Source organism: Mytilus edulis, chromosome 1 (genome assembly GCF_963676685.1).
Source record: "Mytilus edulis chromosome 1, xbMytEdul2.2, whole genome shotgun sequence".
NCBI lineage: Eukaryota > Metazoa > Mollusca > Bivalvia > Mytilida > Mytilidae > Mytilus > Mytilus edulis.
In genome coordinates this window covers 82,647,192-82,668,557 of record NC_092344.1, presented here as the reverse complement: position 1 = coordinate 82,668,557, position 21,366 = coordinate 82,647,192, and the positions used below count along the sequence as shown (strand labels likewise).

Sequence of the window (21,366 nt, the reverse complement as noted above, 5' to 3'; positions counted from 1 at the left end):
TATGTCCAATTGAAAGAACCAAAGTTGAGTAGACTAGTTATTTATTAGAATCAATATGCTATGCAGTGCAAAATAATTTGTGTGCATGTAGTATTGCTGCATAGTAAGTAATTTTTAGGTTGTCATGCTTGCCACAATAGTAACATCTTCATAGTTTCTGCAGAGTAAGTTATCTACAATAATTACAAATTGCAATGCAATTGTTCTTTGATGAAGGACATTGTTTAGTAATTTATATCATATATACCAGCATAAATTAATTTCTGTCCACCAGCAGGAAATGTTTCTTTTCCTTTCTCTGCCTCTACTTTTTCTTTTAATTTCTTAACCTACAAAATGACAAAAATCAACTTTCAAAAAAGTTACTAAATGTAACTTAAATTGTTTGTACAGTGAATCCTGTCCACACTGAACACCTTCTAGACTTTGTGATATATATGTTTTCGATATTTTGATAGAAAAAAATCTTACTGGAACCACAATCAGGAACAAATTAATTTCTGAATATGGTTAAAATACAACTAATGTTCTCCAGCTGAGCCTAGCAATATTCAAGGTAATTGATACACTGCCCAACGGTACCGTTACAATCTGGGTTATTGCAGTAAAGTGCCCTTTCAGACAACTAGCAACTTCTACTCTGAGATTAAAAACGGAAACACTGATAAATATTTACCTATGGTCAGAATATTGATCTCTATACATTTACATTGAACCAATTTTTTTGATGAAAAAATAAATGTGTATTCTTTTTTATTAACCTACTCTATATTCCTTCACATAAATTATGATATGAACATCATTTTGTGAAGTTTTTCTTTCATTTTGGATGTTTTTTTTAGCAGGTAAATCGAGTAAGACGTAAGGTGCTTGTCATTTTGAAATTCTTAAAAATAAGATTTGCTTGGCTTATTTAGTCTGCCACTAAGATTGATGACGCTTAAAGGAATGTACACAAAGCAATGGAGGCTGGAAGTGGGATTTTCTGAAGTTCTGAAAGGTGGATATTTGCCCTTTCAAAAATAGATGCCCTGCTTCGTCGCTTCTAGTGCCAACTGGGTCACTAGTACTGTGAAAACTGTTTAAATATGGAAAAACAAAAGGTGGCAGGTAGGTGAAGCTTACATAAATAAAGATATAAATGAAAAATGAACAAATTGATACCTGATTTATATAATTCCAAGGCTGTTAGTTGGCACAAGAAGCGACGAAGCAACGTATCTATTTTGGACGGGCAAATATCCACTTTTTGATATGGGAGTTCTGACGTCCAACGGCCCCAGCTTGTCTGGCAAAACAGCCGTCGGACTAAAGGTTTGCTCACTTTGCCACTGATCACAGGTAACACCTGCCTCATATTACTTTAATAAAAAGATTTTTCAGGTAAAGTGTACCAGCTCTAAAGTTTAACCTAAAACACTATTTCTTTTTTTTTTTGTTAAAGCAATAAAATCTCAGTGAATACATCGATTAGTCGATTGGAATGCAGTTAACAGCCACAATTTATTTTTGACAGACGAGTCAACCATATTTACGTTATCTTAGTTTGTAATTAAAGCCTTTCTCCTCCAATGCCCATAAAAATACAAATACATGTACAGATTTACGGTGAAAGTGACGCCGGAAAAAGGGAAAACCACTTTGACAAGGCACAAGAACTTACCAACTCATCTTCCCCAATTTCAACCTTAAACGTTTGTTGTTGCAAAGTTTTCAGTGTTATTATCATTTTGATTCAATGTAATGGTGTTATCTACATGGAAAGTTGTGCTTCTTCGTTTTTCAAATCGATTTTGCAAGTAACCGGATATAGTGTCATTACCGATAGGTTCGCACTTAAAAACGAATCTTTATTATGTCTTTCGACTTTAAATTTAAATTGAGAATAACTAATAAAGTATTAAGCATAGTAATTAATCATAAATCTTATTTCTTTTTGTTTAATACAAGAGTGTAAACAAAATTCATTGCAGTTCAGTGATTTGTTATTTACTTCCGGCACGTGGAAATGACAGATGGGCACTGCTCGTTTTTCTTGGAAAAGAAAAGAAGATTTTGCAGATTTAAACCAAATTCAGGACAGAAATATTGTGCAGAACACACGGGTCTTCTTGGTGTTAGTACCAATACGTTTTAATAATGTCTAATTAATTTGAAACAAAAAGCTACAACTATAAGCTTTTTTAAAAAAGCATGTCTGCCATACCGCCTCTCTGATATATCGGCTGTTAACAAACTCACTATATCATAATCGGCCTCACAAAATCGGAATATATCAATTTCGGACTATAACAAACATTCATTTTTCATATCCGTGGAATGATATGGGACAGATGCTTCCTATTGTTGTGATCCCGAGTATATTTTAATACCGATATATACCTTCGATGGTCGTTCCTGCACCAATTGCTGTTCTAGTCAGAATAGTCGTCTGTATTAGCCATTGTATTCAACCGGAAGAGAATGGTTTCTGGGTAGTGCTTCGGACATCTCTAGATGGTCTGTCTGATGACCTAAAACTAACCCTCTGGATACTACACTATATATACACCTTATCGCTATTTGTTCGCCATTACTAATTATATAACAACACACAAATTCACATAAAATTTTGACGTCATAATACAAAATGACTGACACCACAATGGAAAACTGATTGTTGTTTGACGTCAATAGTTCACGCTGCACAGATTCTTGGGTCAGCAGGGAATAGCGATAAGGTGTATAGACAACTTTCGAGTTAGATACATTTCCGTTAAAAACTTTGGTTTTAGTGACCCTGCCCGAAAAGCAAGATGGCTGACATGACTAAAAATAGAACATAGGGTAAAATGCAGTTTTTGGCTCATATCTCTGAAACTAAAGCATTTAAAGCAAATCTGACAACATTAGATTGTTCATTAGGTCAATATCTATCTTCCTTGAAATTTTCAGACCAATCTGGCAACCCCTTGTTGAGTTGCTGCCCCTGATTTGGTAATTTTAAGAAAAATTTTCAGCTTTTGTTTATTATCTTGAATATTATTATAGATAGACTATTAGAGATAAATTGTAAACAGCAATAATGTACAGCAAAGTAAGACTGAAAAATAAGTCAAAGATGACAAAAAATGGTAAATTGACCCCTAAAGGAGTTATTGCCCTTTATAGTCAATTTTTTTAAAACAACTTTCATAAATTTTGTAAATTTTGCCACAGATGATTCCAACAACAAATGTAGGTATGTTATACACCATTATGTAGGGGAAAAAAATTAGATTTACGGCTTAACAAGTTTAAGTGGGGTTGACAGTCGGGAAATCAGCATACATTGGAATTAAGCAACCAGCTCAGTGCTCTAGCTAGAAATCAAAAGGGGCAGGGTGCCAGTGGATGGCAGGGCACTTTTTATGATAAGAAAAGGCACTGCTAATTTTTTTGTCTACGTTTCTGTGTCTATCACGAGTTAACAAATCTCTTTTTTTTTTACTGTATATGTTGGTTTTTTTTAAATAAAGATGCATTTTAACTATAGTCTTTATTTCATTGTTTGTGTAGTTATGAATTATATAGTACATCTTCATCAACATATTATGTTTTTATAGTTTAACTTCACTCTTAGTCTACCCATTGTCAAACAATTTTTTTTTTTATCTATATAAGAATTTCAGCTTAATATACATAATATTTTCAAGATTTTGTGTATTACTAATTTATCAATTTTTAGAACATGGATTGCTAAAAGTATAATTATCAAACAGAAATTGCAATATATTTTTTTTAATATATTCAAAGACAGTTAATATCCTTAAGGTAACATTATTATGTTATTATATATTAAATTGGTTCTTTATTCCTTTTTTTGATACTAGATAATATTTTTAGAGCACAAATTTGTAATAAGCTAAAACAGGGGAAGTAACTCCAAAATTAATTTCCAACATGTTTGCTTAATTAAAAACTGTGCTTGTCGCTAACAAGTTGAGATGGAAGGCATTTCTGTGAAGGCATTTGGATGACTTAAATTCAATTCTAGTCATGAAAGTCTTCATTTATACACTCTTCCATTGTGACTTGGAAATCGAAAATGCCGACCCAAGCTAAACACACTTCATCAAATGTATGACAAAAAGATACATTGTCCTAATTAAATTACCTAGATATTAACACCTTTGAAGTCTTTATCATTGTAATTGATTGTAATGGCAAGATTAACCTGGGGGCAATCACACAGGTGTCATATATGTAATTTACTTGGAGATCAGAAATCGATGAAACAAAAGGCAATTTTACCAAAACGGCACAAGAGAAATTTGGAAAAAGACGTCAGGGCAGAAGGGTGCGGATGAAGGCACCCAGGGCACGGCTGAGGGCACCCAGGGCGCAGCGCCCTTCTATTTTGGGCTAGCGAGACCACTGCAGCTTACATTTTTCAAAAATGTAAGTTAAGTACGTAATGTGTTATATAAAGGTATATAGGGAAACAAAATTCTGAGACAAGTGCCTATGCATAATGGTTTTAGTATCATATATACCATCATTAAATATACATGTATGAGAAACAAGAGTGCACATACTGAAATGTCTTGCCTTCTTTACTAATCATTGATATTATGTTGATAGTCCTAAATATAAAGCTTTATTACAACTGTCATATAAACTTAACATTAACCAAGAAAACTAAAAATTGACCAATGAAACATGACAATGAGATCAAGGTCAGATGAACCATGCCAGGCAGGCATGAACAGCTAACAATTCTTCCATACAACACAGTGTTCCAACTAGGATTTCAAAAGGGCAGGGTGCCAATCCTGAAAAAGGGCATTTAATAACGCGTGACTATGATAATATGAAAAGGGCATATTTTAATAAAGATATTAATCAAACATTGTGTTTATTCGTTAAATCACTGGTTTAATATACAAGAACAACATCATTAGCCCATATAAAACTCTATCTACTTTTTAGGCTGAAAAACTTGTCAAGCAGCTTGTCACACAAGTATTTAGATCATTGCTTGGCACAGTTGAACTTTATATGCAGTATTTTTTGAAAGGTGACCTGCTTCATTCTGTTTCTATGGTCTGACACGTTTTATCAGTTTTACCTTTCTTCCTCTGCTGTGCTTAATGGCAATACAGCACAAAACAGCTGTGCTCAGTAAATAAAGAAGTTAGGATATATAGCAACAGTGAAAATTTGTATTAAAAATAAAGAATACAGAAAAAGATGACCAAGCTAAGGCACCCTGCCAACACTGCTACTAAGACCCTCTTTAACTTTTCCCATAACTCAAAATATAAACATATATATTCTTAAGCAAGTATGTAGACATATTTTAGAATATGTTAAGTGGGTTACTCAATGCTAGGAAAAAATCAGATTGAGTTATCTTTCTTTATTCCGGTGTGCTCCTTCTTTGGAGGAATATAAACAGGACGTAGAAGATCAATGTAAATATGATTAACAATATAGCGGCTGATTTTGTTATTTTCGTATCAAAAATGAGGGCAGTCAATGACAAATACGTCTGGATTTGCAATTTATTTCACGGAAAAGAAGTAAAACGATAACTTTGACCACTAGACCATGAAAATTAGGTCAAGGTCAGATGACACATGCCAGCTAGATATGTACATGTTACAATCATTCCATACACCAAATACATTAGACCTGTTGCATATGGTATAACATGTATAAGGAAGACAGACCAAACACAAAAACTTAATTATAACCACTGAACCATGAAAATGAGGTCAAGGTCAGGTGACACCTGCCAGTTGGACATGTACACCTTACAGTCCTGCCATACACTGAATATACTAGACCTATTGCTTATAGCATGTATAGTATCTGATATATAGACTTGACCACCAAAACTTAACCTTGATCACTGATCCATGAAATGAGGTCGAGGTCAAGTGAAAACTGTCTGACAGGTATGAGGACCTTGCATGGTACGCACATACCATATAGTTATCCTTATCGGATTAGCTTATTACTTATAATAAGAGAGAATTTAACTTTACAAAAAATCTTAATTTTTTTTTCAAGTAGTCACGGCACCATGAAAATGAGGTCAAGGACATTGGACATGTGACTGATGGAAACTTCGTAACATGAGGCATCCGTATACAAAGTATGAAGCATCCAGGTCTTTCACCTTCTAAAATATAAAGTTTTTAAGAAGTAAGCTAACTCCGCCGTAGCCACCACAGCTGCCTGATCACTATCCCTATGTCGAGCTTTCTGTGACAAAAGTGGCACTGAGGCTTGACAAAAATGGTACCTGTATCATGCCAACAACTGGTTTTAGAAAAAGTGTTTTTGAATACATTTGTTGTAACAAGTTTGGACTAATCATTTAAATCAAACATGAGGTACAATGTAGTGAACAGTTCAATTTTATTTCTCATTTCAGATACCAACTGACAGAAAAAGAATCATATGTCCCATAGACACAAAGCAGTGAGAATATTTTTATACTTTGAATTAGTAGAAATTTTCATTTATCATTTTTACAAATGATTTAAACATGTTAAAGGTATTTTTTTTAGTAATAAAGTGATTTTCAAATTATTACTAGTATTACTTATGTATACCAAAATGTATATTGGCTGTGATTAGCATTATAAAATTCAGGCATGTTACATGTATAGTGTATATATCCACATTTTTTTTTACTTCATAAATCTAATTGCAAGGTAGGGAGACAGATAAGACTAAATAAGAGAAAAGTCAGATGTTTGCTTATGTTTCTGTATTTTTTTTTATCTTGACTGATTAAACATATATAAGAAGAAGGAGTCATGATTTTTTGTTCAAATTCATTAATCATTTCAATGTATATATATATTCCAGTACCTGCTATGAAGATCAGCTGACAAAGCATTTAAAGAAATGTCGAAAGCAACAAGGGGTTTTACCTGTAAGTTAATTTGTTTTTACACTGCCTTTAATAGATGTTATGGTGACCTGCTCTCACGGACTGTAAACAGTCATTGGTTCTAAATCTGACGAGAACAAGACCAAAGATTTTAACCTTGAATTTCAGGCTCTCATTCAGCATTAAAGTGCATGAACAAAGACAGTCGATTTAATAGAAGTTAGAATATGTGTCAAACACTTTAAGCAAACTTTACAGGAAAGAAGTATGGGACATTCTTTACTGCTGATCCCTAATAAGATGGAAAAAAATGGCCACCAGAGGAATCTTTTTTTCTAAACTTCAGAGAATTGACTGACCTCATTTAATGTTGTAAACATGAAAGCATTAGTGGCACATTGTTCCCCTTGAAATCCTTTGAAAAAAATCACATTTTCATCAACTCCTAAATTTACTTCTTTTACCAAAATCTATTGGAAAAATTAGATGAATAGTCTACAAACATTATTTAGTTCAAGTTGAAGGATAAACATAAATACCAGCAGAGGCAATCTTTTATATTGATTTGAATAATCATGCAATTGCAATTTATCAAATTCCAGATGTATACCAACCATTATGTAAATTTTTTATTTGTCAGGCTTATCATTGTCCAGGAATAAATTCTGGTGAAGCTGATGAGGATGATCTTGATGCAAAGGTAGGTAAAGACTTAGACATTAAATTTTTTTCAGTTTTCACTGCTTGACATAAGGAGGTCATGAAATAATTAAATAGTCTGTACTCATCCACTAAGTGGTTAGGACATATTGTTGCTACAAGACATGTCTGTCCTTGAGTCTGAAATCAAATAGTTGTTATGAATTTTTTTGCCCCATTTATGGACATTATGTTTTTAGCTCACCTGGCCCGAAGGGCCAAGTGAGCTTTTCTAATCACTTGTCGTCCGTCGTCGTCCGTCGTCCGTCGTCGTTAACTTTTACAAAAATCTTCTCCTCTGAAACTACTGGGCCAAATCAAACCAAACTTGGCCACAATCATCATTTGGGTATCTAGTTTAAAAAATGTGTGGCGTGACCCGGTCAACCAACCAAGATGGCCGCCACGGCTAAAAATAGAACATAGGGGTAAAATGCAGTTTTTGGCTTATAACTCAAAAACCAAAGCATTTAGAGCAAATCTGACAGGGGTAAAAATGTTTATCAGGTCAAGATCTATCTGCCTTGAAATTTTCAGATGAATCGGTCAATCGGTTGTTGGGTTGCTGCCCCTGAATTGGTAATTTTGAGGAAATTTTGCTGTTTTTGGTTATTATCTTGAATATTATTATAGATAGAGATAAACTGTAAACAGCAATAATGTTCAGCAAAGTAAGATCTACAAATAAGTCAACATGACCAAAATGGTCAGTTGACCCCTTTAGGAGTTATTGCCCTTTATAGTCAATCTTTAACCATTTTTCGTTAATTAAAGTAATCTTTTACAAAAATCTTCTCCTCTGAAACTACTGGGCCAAATTTATCCAAACTTGGCCACAATCATCTTTGGGGTATCTAGTTTGAAAAATGTGTGGCGTGACCTGGTCAACCAACCAAGATGGCCGCCACGGCTAAAAATAGAACAAAGGGGTAAAATGCAGTTTTTGGCTTATAACTCAAAAACCAAAGCATTTTGAGGAAAACTGACTGGATAAAAATGTTTATCAGGTCAAGATCTATCTGCCCTGAAATTTTCATATGAATCAGTCAATCGGTTGTTGGGTTGCTGCCCCTGAATTGGTAATTTTGAGGAAATTTTGCTGTTTTTGGTTATTATCTTGAATATTATTATAGATAGAGATAAATTGTAAACAGCAATAATGTTCAGCAAAGTAAGATCTACAAATAAGTCAACATGACCAAAATGGTCAGTTGACCCCTTTAGGAGTTATTGCCCTTTATAGTCAATCTTTAACCATTTTTCATAAATCTAAGTAATCTTTTACAAAATCTCCACTGAAACTACTAGGCCACAATCATCTTTGGGGTATCTAGTTTGAAAAATGTGTCCGATGACCTGGCCATTCAACCAAGATGGCCGCCACGGCTAAAAATAGAACATAGGGGTAAAATGCAGTTTTTGGCTTATAACTATGAATTCAAAGCATCTAGAGCAAATCTGACAAGAAGTTAAATTGTTAATCAAGTCAATATCTATCTGCCCTGAATTTTTCAGATGAATTGGACAACTGGTTGTTGGGTTGCTGCCCTCCAATTGGTAATTTTTAAAGAAATTTTGCCATTTTTGGTTATCTTGAATACTATTATAGATAGCGATAAACTGTAAACAGCAATAATGTTCAGCAAAGTAAGATCTACAAATAAGTCAACATGACCTAAATGGTCAATTGACCCCTTAAGGAGTTATTGCTCTTTATAGTCAATTTTTAACAATTTTCATTAATTTGGTAAATATATGTAAATTTTTACCAAATATAGTTCTCTGTTACTAATGGGCAAAGTTCATTATAGATATAATTGTAAGAAGCAAAATCGTTCAGTAAAGTAAGAACTTCAAACACATCACCATCACCAAAATACAATTTTGTCATGAATCCATTTGTGTCCTTTGTTTAATATGCACATAGACCAAGGTGAGCGACACAGGCTCTTTAGAGCCTCTAGTTTGGTCTGTGCGTCCGTCCGTTGGTTCGTTCCTTCCACTGTCTGTCCCCCTTCAGGTTAAAGTTTTTGGTAGAGGTAGTTTTGGATGAAGTTGAAGTCCAATCAACTTGAAACTTAGTACACATGTTCCCTATGATATGATCTTTCTAATTTTAATGCCAAATCAGAGATTTTCCCCCATTTTCACAGTCCACTGAACATAGAAAATGATAGTGTGGATGGGGCATCCGTGTACTGGGGAAACATTCTTGTTTTGTTTTGCCTACAGATTTTGTTCTGATTTTTGGTACATTTATTAGGAAAATATCAACCAAATATATTTAGATATTTAATCTAAAACTGTGAAAAGTTACAAATATTAGGACTATAAAGCAACTAGTTTTTTTCATTAGGTCAATGGTATAAGGGAGATAATTTAAAATTGACTGAATAAAAAATTATACTGAAATTTATTAGGACAATATTAGCCAATCAAGTTGTGAGATTACTCTAAATCAGGATCCCAATATATAGCATAATAATAAAAGAATTAAATGCACAACGGTTATAGTTTGATGTAACCCAGTTCATTTATATATTCAGCAGCTTGTCATAAATTTTTTTTCAGTTTTCATTGCTTGACATACCAACAGAAGACCTAAAACAATTGATTTTAAAGATCAACAAGCTTTATGATGGTACTGTATAAAACTTACTTGACAAAGATAATCTGTAAATACTACATGTAATAGACAATTCAGTTAACCAATTTCCATTCTTGTAAAAAGAAAATCATATCACATCTTCTTATTTTTTATACCAATTCAGTCTTATTATAAAATAGGTAGAAAATATAAATATAACATATATATTATGTTCAGTGCACATTTGTAAGTACATAAATCTCGATGATTTCAATTATACTTGATTTTACACATAAAAATTTCTTCGTTAGACTTATATGTCAATTTATGTTTAACTAATATTTCAGAACACATTAAGATTCCCACAGAGATTTTGTCTCATTCCTGTCTGGAGGAAGAACTCTGTAACAATTCCTATGGGATTCCTGCTATTAGGCACAGAAAACAGCAGGTATCTGTTCTATTTTCCTGTTCTTATTTTATACATATTCCAGCACAACAAAATTGTAATTTTATATAATTGTGTGACAAAGAAAACAATGATCTAACATTCGATTAAAGCAGGTTTATTTTTAGCTCACCTGGCCCAAAGGGCCAAGTGAGCTTTTCTCATCACTTGGCGTCCTTCGTCCGTCGTCGTCGCTGTCCGTCGTTAGCTTTTACAAAAATCTTCTCCTCTGAAACTACTGGGCCAAATTTAATCAAACTTGACCACAATCATCATTGGGGTACCTAGTTTAAAAATTGTGTCCGGTGACCCGGTCAACCAACCAAGATAGCCGCCACGGCTAAAAATAAAACATAGGGGTAAAATGCAGTTTTTGGCTTATAACTCAAAAACCAAAGCATTTAGAGCAAATCTGACATGGGGTTAAATTGTTTATCAGGTCAAGATCTATCTGCCCTGAAAATTTCAGATGAATTGAACAACCCGTTGTTGGGTTGCTGCCCCTGAATTGTTAATATTAAGTAAATTTTGCTGTTTTTGGTTATTATCTTGAATAATATTATAGATAGAGATAAACTGTAAAAAGCAATAATGTTCAGCAAAGTAAGATTTACAAATAAGTCAACACGACCGAAATGGTCAGTTGACCCCTTTAGGAGTTATTGCCCTTTATAGTAAATTTTTAACCATTTTTCGTAAATCTTAATAATCTTTTACAAAAATCTTCTCCTATGAAACTACTGGGCCAAATTTAACCAAACTTGGCCACAATTATCATTGGGGTAGTTACTTTAAAAATTGTGTCCGGTGACCCACCCGGTCAACCAACCAAGATGGCCGCCACGGCTAAAAATAGAACATAGGGGTAAAATGCAGTTTTTGGCTTATAACTCAAAAACCAAAGCATTTAGAGCAAATCTGATGAAGGGTAAAATTGTTTATTACGGTAGGTCAAGATCTAACTGGCCTTAAATTTTCAGATGAATCGGACAACCCGTTGTTGGGTTGCTGCCCCTAAATTGGTAATTTTAAGGAAATTTTGCTGTTTTTGGTTATTATCTTGAATACTATTATAGATAGAGATAACCTGTAAAAAGCAATAATGTTCAGCAAAGTAAGATTTACAAATAAGTCAATATGACTGAAATGGTCAATTGACCCCCTAAGGAGTTAATGTCCTTGATAGTCAATTTTTAACAATTTTCATTGGGCCAAGTTCATTATAGATAGAGATAATTGTAAGCAGCAAGAATGTTCAGTAAAGAGAGATAATTGTAAGCAGCAAGAATGTTCAGTAAAGTAAGATGTATAAACACATCACCATCACCAAAACACAATTTTGTCATGAATCCATCTGTTTCTTTTGTTTTAATATTCACATATACCAAGGTGAGCGACACAGGCTCTTTAGAGCCTCTAGTTAAGGAATGTTGACAATCTTTAATAAAATACCTAACACGGGTTACTGTAAGTTCTGAAATTTTTATGAGGTTTTTATACGCCCGTCAAAATTTTGACGGGACGTATTATGGTATACAAATGTCTGGTGTCCGTCCGTTTGTCCGTCTGTCCGGCGTAAACATGTCGCACCGTAACTTGAGAACGACTTATCCAAATTTCATGAAACTTAATATAGTTGTTTCTTATGATAGTCAAATGATCTGTATACTTTTTGGTGAAAATAAGATTTAAACTTTTTGAGTTACAGCACTTTATGACTAAAACAGGGGTGTGTTTTTTTCGAATGTCGCACTGTATCTCAAAAACGATTCTTGATTATGACTTAAAACTTTAAACACTTCTTAGTTATATTAATCTCAATATCTGTATACTTTTTGGTGATGATTCAAAATTTCATTTTTGAGTTTTTTTTTACATGTCGCGCCATATCTCAAAAACTATTTATGATTATTGCTTAAAACTTTACACATGTCTTTGTTATATTAATCTCAATATCTGTATACTTTTTGGTGATGATTCAAAATTTCGTTTTTGAGTTATTAGTATTTTTTTAAAAAGGGGGAGGGTTTTTTTTACATGTTGTGTCATATCTCAAAAATGATTTATGATTATTGCTTAAAACTTTACACACTTCTTTGTTCTATTAATGTAAAGATCTGTATACTTTTTGGTGATTATTCAAAATTTTATTTTTGAGTTATTGAGTATTTTGTAAAACAGGGGAGGGTTTATTACATGTCGCGCCGTATCTCAAAAATAAGTTATGATTATTGCTTAAAACTTTACCCACTTCTTTGATATATTCATCTAAAGATCTGTATACTTTTTGGTTTTGATTCAAAATTTTATTTTGGTAATATTTAGTTTTTGTAAAAAAAGACCAGGGTGGGGGGTTTCACATGTCCCGCCGTGTCTCTAAAACAATATATGGTTATTGCTTAAAACTTTCTCATAAACTATTTATGATTATTGCATAAGACTTCCACATAAGACGTCGGGCGTATCATGCGCTTATGGCGCAGCTGTTTATTATTCATGCGATCACAAAATTAATCTCAAATATTGGTCTGTCATATCAAAACTGCCATAATTAAATCCTATAAATGATGCAATTTTTCTCTAATATATTTTAGGCATCTCTGATTGGACATTTGGAAAAAATGGGGTTGATTAAAGAAGCTATGACCTTTGTTGAACTTGGAGCAGGAAAAGGTAGGAATCTAATTTGTCACATACACAAATGATCCTTGCATTAATTTATCTGTCGAGGTAGAGTTGAATACTGTAACCAACATGATGACTTGGTGTACCAAAGCTTTTCAATACTCAATAACTTTTTGTTCCCATATAAAGTAAGATGTAGATTGATTCACACTGTCCTATAATTCTATAAAGATAACCATTCTATAGAAAGACTTCACAGCTAATTCTTTGTCATTTTAATAAAGAAAACTGTGGATCCTAGATAACAAAATAATTATTTTGAAATGGTTACAAGACTAAAATAAAGAAGTGGTCGAAGGTACTATCACTAAGGACTCAATAAAAAAGGTAAAAGAGCTGAACTTATAAAACACAAAAAGAAAAGACAGAAAATGGCCGCCCAATATTTCAACATTAAAGGTCTTAGCCAAATGTTGAACAAAGTATATATTATCCCTAAATCCATATAAGGACAGAATTGTACCTTCAATAATTATATTATTTTTGTCTACATATATTATAAATAACTGCTTTCACTATGATAATGATCACTGATAATATCTTTATTAAGGTATGCTGTCTCACTGGATACAAAAAGCCAGTGAGGAGAATGACAACTGTAACTATATTTTGGTTGACAGGGGTACCTGTAGATACAAGGTAGGTTATTATCCATGACGTAGGTTATCTTATGTCAATATTAAACAAAAAAATGAAATTTTATTGGGGATATTCAGATACTTATTTCACTGATGATTATTAATGATTGATTGTATATGAAGTTTATGTCATGCCTATGGTTTTGGCAAAACAATATGTTTTAAAATTTTTACAATAATATAGCTGACTCACGGTATGGCTTCTCTCATTGTTGAAGGCTGTACTCTGGCTTTTCATTGCTTACTACGAAATAATTTAACTCTGGTGGATAGTTGTCTCATAGGAAATCATACCACATCACCTCCTTTTTATATTATAATTATAACTTTTTTTTATGAAGTATGTTTTAAAGCAATAATTTGTCAATAAATAGATCTTTATATCATCAGGGGCGGATACAGGATTTGACGTTAGGGGGGGCGCATAATAAAACTTTTTTTTTTTGGAGGTTAAAATGATCAAATTATTGAAATATTCTTCTAGAGTGGGTGCAATGTAGATAAATATCTTGCCAAGCAAGGTGTGGCGAGAAACATTTGTGGTAAAATGAGCGAGAAATTAAAGTTTCAATTTCTAAAACCGCATTATTTAAATGACAATCTACATTTACCATGCTCAGCTGTCTTGTTTGTACCAATTGTACAACTTGGATAGTTCCCAACTGTCATAAAACACATATCTGATTCCTCATAGCAGTGTTTAAGTGCTCCTTTGATACAAAAACACAAGGCGTCCAAGTCGTTTACTGCATGAGCTGTTGATTCACCTCTCGACTCTATAACACGAAAGTGTAAACTTCTTCCCGCAATATCAACGGTACTAGGTATTTCATTTATAAGCATATAACCCCTATGTGTGGATATTGAGTGGTAAAGATCTGTACCAAGTTGAAGGATATGATCAACGTCAGATGGAGTAGATGGTTCGTGGGTGACAGATGCCATGAAACACAGCCACAGGGAGATACAACCACCATCTACTAGCATACCTTGATGTTGTGATCCTTTGCAAACCAATCTACAATTATGGCGTCAGCACTTGTTGTAAACTCATCTATATAGTAATATTAGGTCATATCTACACTAAACCTTGCAAGACATGGCTTTTCTCATTGTTGAAGGCTGTATGGTGACCTATACTATAGTTTTTAATTTCTGTGTCATTTGGTCTTTTGTGGAGAGTTGTCTCATTGCAATACAACAAATCAAAGTATTAAACGTTTACAGCCCTTACATGCCCGGTAGTTGCGACATAAAGAGATACAGGATTTCCACAAAAATAATTATCTCTTGTTTTGCACAAAGTCGATGTGTCTAAGCCAACTGTACATTGTTTCAATAATGTGGAATTAAATCGGTTAACTTTAAAATTACTTTAACTCTCCATAACCACTAGCCCTGCCAAACTTGGTTAAAACGAAGGAAATGTGAAGAGTTGACAGATAGACAGGCGGACCGACAGACGCAAAGTGAGACGAAGCAAATGACGATAGCTCATCTGACCAATATAAGATATTGAAAACGAAAATTATTACTGGTACAATTTATTTGTCAATTCATAATACCGGTACATGTTTTTATTTTTGTTCTATTTATGGAGGTCATGCTAGACTTTTTACATACTGTAAAACAAACAAAAAATGGCCGCTAACCACTAAAATCAAAATGAGATCCTTAAAAAATTGTGCTTATTTTCTTGGGATCCATGTAATACGGTAGTACCTACTGGTTTGGGCCTTGACCGTTTATGCATGCTTTGGCAAAACTTACATGTTGCAAGTGCGAATCATATATTGTCACAGAGACATTAAATAATGAGTCAAATTAACAAACTAACCTCTCGCTTGAACCATAATCTTTATCTTTCCTTAAGAAATAATCTAACTTAGACTGCTTTCTTGGTCGTGCCATTATAAGTTATATGGTTTGCTACTGACCCCATACGGATCCATAGAGGGTTAGTAAAATCCATAGGGGGTGAGGCCGGAGGCCGAGTCCCCTATGAATTTTATTCACCCTCTATGGATCCGTAGGGGGTCAGTAGTTAACCGTATAACGAATTTATCTGTTGCTGGTCTTTTTCTGCGGCGTTTTGTTGAAAAATAAACAATGAAACACAACAACATTAATAGATGACGTCGCCATTAATGCGTCATGAACCCCATATGAAACTTACTAACCCTATACGGTCTCATAGGGGGTCACCACGTGAAGGCATTTAACCAATCACAACGTGATAATTCATCTGTGGTCCGATAAGATGAAATAACCAACCGGTTACCAAAATAGCGGGTAGGGCACTTCCACCTTCTTCGTGAGAAAGTGATGTAGGGATGTTTTTGAACTTCGATTATCAAAGAAATTGTTTATTAAGGGCATACGATACAGTTTTGATCCTGTATTTACAGTTTAATGAAAATTTCCATATAGGCTATTTTTTGCCTGCTTAAATCAAATATGTAATAAAAAATATACCTTCATGTGCTATTTTTTTAGTAAAATGAGGTCGAAATTTTGTATATTTGCTCAAAATTCGGATTTGTGGCCGTATTTTCCCTTTCGAAAGAAAGCCATAACTTTTTTGTTTTAAAAGATAAACACAAATTGTTTTTGTTAGATAATTTGTAATTTTTTTATTTTATAAGTATCCCAAAAAATTATGCATTTTTTATTCAGAAATAACTCCTATTCATCAAATGGTCATGAATTAAGAAAAAATTGTATTTTTTTGCTGTATATATATCAAAATTAAAAACATTCCTCTATTTACAGTTGTATAAAATTTGGTCCACATAATCTCCCTGCAAAATGAAACAAAATGTTGTTTTTAAAAATAGGGGTCCATTCACTCGTTTTCATATTAAATCAGTTTGAATGATCAAAAATAGTCGAAAAATGCATCTTTTCCCGATATGTCATAGTTTGACGTCGCGAAAATAACATTTTACGTTAGCAACGTCATTACCTCCCCTGTAACTGTATCGTATGCCCTTAAAACTGCAACTACAATGTCACAATTGTTTTATTGTAACTGCTAAAAGCCTATCGATATTTGTCATCAAACGCAGTACTGCGTTTGACACCTTCCTTTGAAGTGTAACATGTTTATAGAACTTAAATATATGAAACAAAAGGTCAGTTGATTAGTAATCACGTTAAATGATTCTGTTAAATTACTGTTTTATATATAGTAATACTTGTTTTAATGTTAAAACAGATTGAATGCGACGACATAAGTTTTCGTCGGATACAAAGTTTATTACGTCCGGACAACCCATGCTTTGCAAATTTTAGGGGGGGCGCACGCCCGCCACACCTCCGCCTAAATCCGCCCCTGATCATAATAATTGTACATTTGACCTTTATATAATTGCAGGCTGATAATTTTCATAAGTGGGACGATAAAGGACCAAAGTTTGAGAGGATCAGAATTGATATTGAGCATCTTCATCTAGGTATACATTTTATTAACAGTGGCTGTGCTAGACTACAAAAACTTTAAAATGGTCACCAGATATCTACTTTTTTTTAAATTTTAAATCTAAAATTTTCTTTTTGTTTACAGGATTTAAAAAAGAAAATCTCAATAAGGGTTTGTCTGAACACTTAATTTCTAGAGCTCCAAGAATGGTAAAATATTCTTTATGATATATTCTTTTTATTATTTTTTGGTGGATTCTAGCTATATAGTGTATCTACTGCAAGGATAGTAAAAATCTGATTCATTTTGATGGCTTTTTTACTTTTGAAATATTATATTAAAGAATGAAATTGAATTCATAACTTAAAGCAAAACATTTATGAAATATTTATTACTCTTGAAGTTATATTCATGAATCTTTTAATCTATTTTCTGCTGTTATAGAGTTAAGTGCTTTTTCTGTACTAATTTTTGTTGTTAATACTTTCGTGTAACTTTTGTTATACTTGGATTCAACATTTAAATGGAGAGTGTAAATATCAATGAAAAAACTGTTCAACATAACACATGTTAATGCCTTAAATACATAATAAATATAGTTATTTCTCTGACTTTTTTTCTAGGTAAAGTAAACTCTATATCAGAAAGTTGTAATCCTGTTGTTGCTGTTGGTAAACACTTATGTGGCAGTGCTACAGGTAATTTAATCATGATAAACTTCAAACTATTTGAGTCTACACCTGTGGTAAAATACAAAATTACAAATATATTGTATGTCAGCTGATTGGCAATGTCGTGATTTACTTAGGCTTTTCAAATCATACTCCATGTCATAGGCTTTTATGAATGAATTGTGCCAGTTGACCTAAGGTAAAACAGTGTAAATAACTTACTATGATGTGATAACATAAGCATTGTGGTATCTGAAATGTACTGGAAAATGACCAAATATAAAAGTTGTCTTAACATGGAAACATAAACAATGATGCAAATGTTTTGGAAAGTCAAAATATATTTTGATAGTGAAAATCATACAACATTTGATAACTAGTATTGTTTACATTCATTTCCCTGTAATGTTATCAAGTAAACTTTAAAATTAGGCATCTAAACTATTTTAATGTTTGCATTTATATGTCTGTTTATGTAGAAACCAATTTCCCTTCTATATTTTACTTTTGATCAGAATGTTAATCCGAAAGGAGAAGGTATGATCAGGCTATCTTTTTAGGCCTCTTGATTTAAAGAAATAAAAAAGTATTATAAAACTGCAAAAAAAGAATTTGAGTAAACAAGCAAGTGAAAGTTGTTTGCACCGAATTTCTTAATGGGGCTTTTACCAGTTTAATACACACAGTTTTAGAAGGTACAAAAATGTATCATACATACAATAACTTTAAAATGTGGAAAACTAACATTTTAGATAAATATATTAAATGAATTTGAAATTATCCAGATTTGGCAGTTCACTGTGTAACTCATACTTTAACAACTGAAGCAGATGGTGAGGAACCTGTAGAAAAGAAGTCAAAAAATGATAAATGGTAAATAGTTCTATTATTTTACAGAAAGTAATCCTATTTGAATATTACATTTTATTTTGTTGTTAAGGAATTTCCAGAGTGCAACTGATAGAGCATGTTTTTGTTAACAGATATATGAAGATTATTTTCTGGTACTATTTGTTAAGAACCCCACTTTGTATGGCAGGTGGTACAAAGAGATGCATTCGCCTCTTATAATGCCCCCACTGTAGGGGAGGGGGATTAGGTTTTACCATTTTCTGTTTAGTTTGCCGCAACGAAATGTTATGAAACTTGTACATAATGCTTATTACAACAAAACACAGGCAAGTATTAATTTTGGTGGCGTCACTTTTATTTTGTTTTTAACCTATAGTTTCTGAAATTCCTCTTCACTGCTGGTCTTTATTGCTTGCTTTCTTAAAATTTAAATCATATAATGTAACTATTTCACATACATTTATAAGTCATGTAAAATTGTTATGTTTTTACATTAACAGCAAAAAGTTTGGAGGATTATCCATAGCTTTGTGTTGTCATCATCGTTGTCAATGGAAACCATATGTTGGCAAGGCTTTCTTTCAAAAAAATGGTTTGTCGATTAAAGACTTTAAAATTTTATGTAAATTAAGTAGTTGGACAGCAGCAACATGGACTGGCTGGAAATCTGTTGATGAAATGAACAAGTCTCAGGGTACATCAACTGACTATTCAAAATTGTTAGTTGAAAAGACCAAATTGCACCAGGAAGTCGTAACAAGCATTGTTCCTGACAACAGTCAACAAGAGGAAAAGGCACTAGCAGATTCAGACTATTTAAAAAGTAAAGAAAAAGACACTTCACTATTGGATAGAAATGTAAACACAGCTGATACAGAATCTTCAGATTCTGAGACAGAAGAAAGATCAAACGACACAGAACAGATATCCATTAAAAGGTGAGGGGTAGAATTTATCTCATGATAGATAACCACTTTGTTAAATTTTAGCAAAATAATGTATAATATAGAAATATGAAAACATGGTTTGATTGCCAATGAAACAACTCTCCACAAGAGAGCAAATGACATAGAAGTTACCATTGCGAAGACCGATATTCTCCATAAGTCTGTCAATTATGGATGTATGATGATATACAATTGTATCTACAAATATTCTTTAATGAATCATTATTTAACTGAAGAATGGCATTTGTGGTAGAGTAGTGTAAGTAGTGCATGTACTGTATTGCTAGCTTGTCAACACTGAGGTTGCGAGTTTGAACCCTGCATGAGGCAGGTGAAATCGACTGGCACCTTGACTGACTAGGATTGCCATAAGGTTGGTGGTTCTCTCATTGCCCTCCTTGTTCCTCCACCCATAAAAACAGGCAGCGCCATGGTATAGTTAACAGTCAACTAAACAGAAGACTAGATACCATTCAATTTGATGATTTACAGATTTGTTGTTCCAAATTATAGAATTTGATAGTCAAAAATAAAGCATCTTCCATTTATTGTTCCTATCAAGTTTGGTTGAAGTTGGCTAACAAAAATGTAGATTATTTAACAATAGACAACTTTCAATTTTGATGCATTTCCAACAAAAACTTTGGTTTTAGTGAACTTCATTCCTGCGATAAGGGGCATCGTTACTTCTGTTCCAATGTTCAGCGAGTGGTTGAAAAACTAGGATGCTATATTACACAAATTATTCAGCAAATTGAATTCCCATAATAGACAATCAGCATTGCTGTCATTAGGGAATTGTGATTAAGTACCTACAGAACAAATATTATATCTAGTTTATTTTGCACAATGACGATCACTTAGACGCTTGAAGAACATTAATAGTGTGGGTATACAGGCCATCCCCTCTATCAGGTAAATGACGTCATAAAGATGCACTTAATTGACTAGTTTTTTCCAGTGAGAGACAAACTCAAAAGTGGTCTATTGATTGACAACAGACCTTTTATACACATTAACAAATCCATGATAATAGCTCACATGGCCTGCTTTAGCCTGATGACATCCAATCTTATTTTTTTGTACATATATTAATAATAAGTTTTAAAGATTTATAAAGCTCAGTCTATAATTATTTTTTTTCCAGACCAGAATTGAATTTATCCATCAAAGAGAGAGAAGAAATTGGGAGAAAGTGTAAAAGACTTATTGATTATGGAAGAGTAGAGTATTTAAAGGAGAAAGGACTGAATTGTGATATGAAAGTTTATATTGAAGAACAGTTAACTCCAGAAAATGTAGCAATATTTGCTAAACCAAGTTGATCTTATGTACAATTCTGCATATGAAAATAAGATTAAATTCAGCACAACAATCGGGGAAGCCTAGAATTAATTAATAAGTTAAGAAAATGAACAAGATCTTACAGGGTTTTCACTAGGAATTTTTAGAAATGGTGAGTCCAAATAGATTTTGACGAGTCCAGGATGCATGTAATTTTTTGTGTCTTTTAACATAATAAAATATGACGAAATAAAACTAAAATGATG

At 33.0% G+C, this 21,366-nt stretch overlaps 2 protein-coding genes across 4 annotated transcripts in view; one reads left to right on the top strand and one right to left on the bottom strand.

Moving 5' to 3' along the window:
* Positions 1-1,985, bottom strand: part of LOC139492228 (UV excision repair protein RAD23 homolog B-like) — an 11,949-nt gene extending 9,964 nt beyond the window's left edge. For 2 of the 3 annotated variants that reach the window (XM_071280416.1, XM_071280423.1), the window contains exons 1-2: positions 1,664-1,832; positions 248-329 (exon numbers count right to left, since the gene is read on the bottom strand). In XM_071280416.1, the coding sequence (XP_071136517.1) occupies positions 248-329; positions 1,664-1,729 (148 nt within the window). In that variant the 5' untranslated portion in view covers positions 1,730-1,832. Of the gene's footprint in view, positions 1-247; positions 330-1,663 lie in introns of all 3 variants that reach the window. The other variant, XM_071280430.1, reaches the window with a different exon arrangement.
* Positions 1,970-21,366, top strand: LOC139492227 (tRNA:m(4)X modification enzyme TRM13 homolog). The gene is made up of 13 exons (XM_071280412.1): positions 1,970-2,116; positions 6,404-6,450; positions 6,844-6,910; positions 7,509-7,568; positions 10,139-10,208; positions 10,502-10,605; positions 13,197-13,275; positions 13,838-13,926; positions 17,302-17,380; positions 17,970-18,044; positions 18,803-18,890; positions 19,370-19,807; positions 20,964-21,366. Exons 1-13 carry the CDS (start codon positions 2,009-2,011, stop codon positions 21,139-21,141), a joined length of 1,482 nt encoding a protein of 493 aa, XP_071136513.1. The 5' UTR covers positions 1,970-2,008; the 3' UTR covers positions 21,142-21,366.

Bases quoted from the DNA above. Each gene is read 5' to 3' on its own strand.
- LOC139492227 (XM_071280412.1), top strand. From the start codon at position 2,009: ATGACAGATGGGCACTGCTCGTTTTTCTTGGAAAAGAAAAGAAGATTT. The intron at 10,606-13,196 runs GTATCTGTTCTA...AATATATTTTAG, and splicing joins TTAGGCACAGAAAACAGCAG to GCATCTCTGATTGGACATTT. The intron at 19,808-20,963 runs GTGAGGGGTAGA...TTTTTTTTCCAG, and splicing joins GAACAGATATCCATTAAAAG to ACCAGAATTGAATTTATCCA.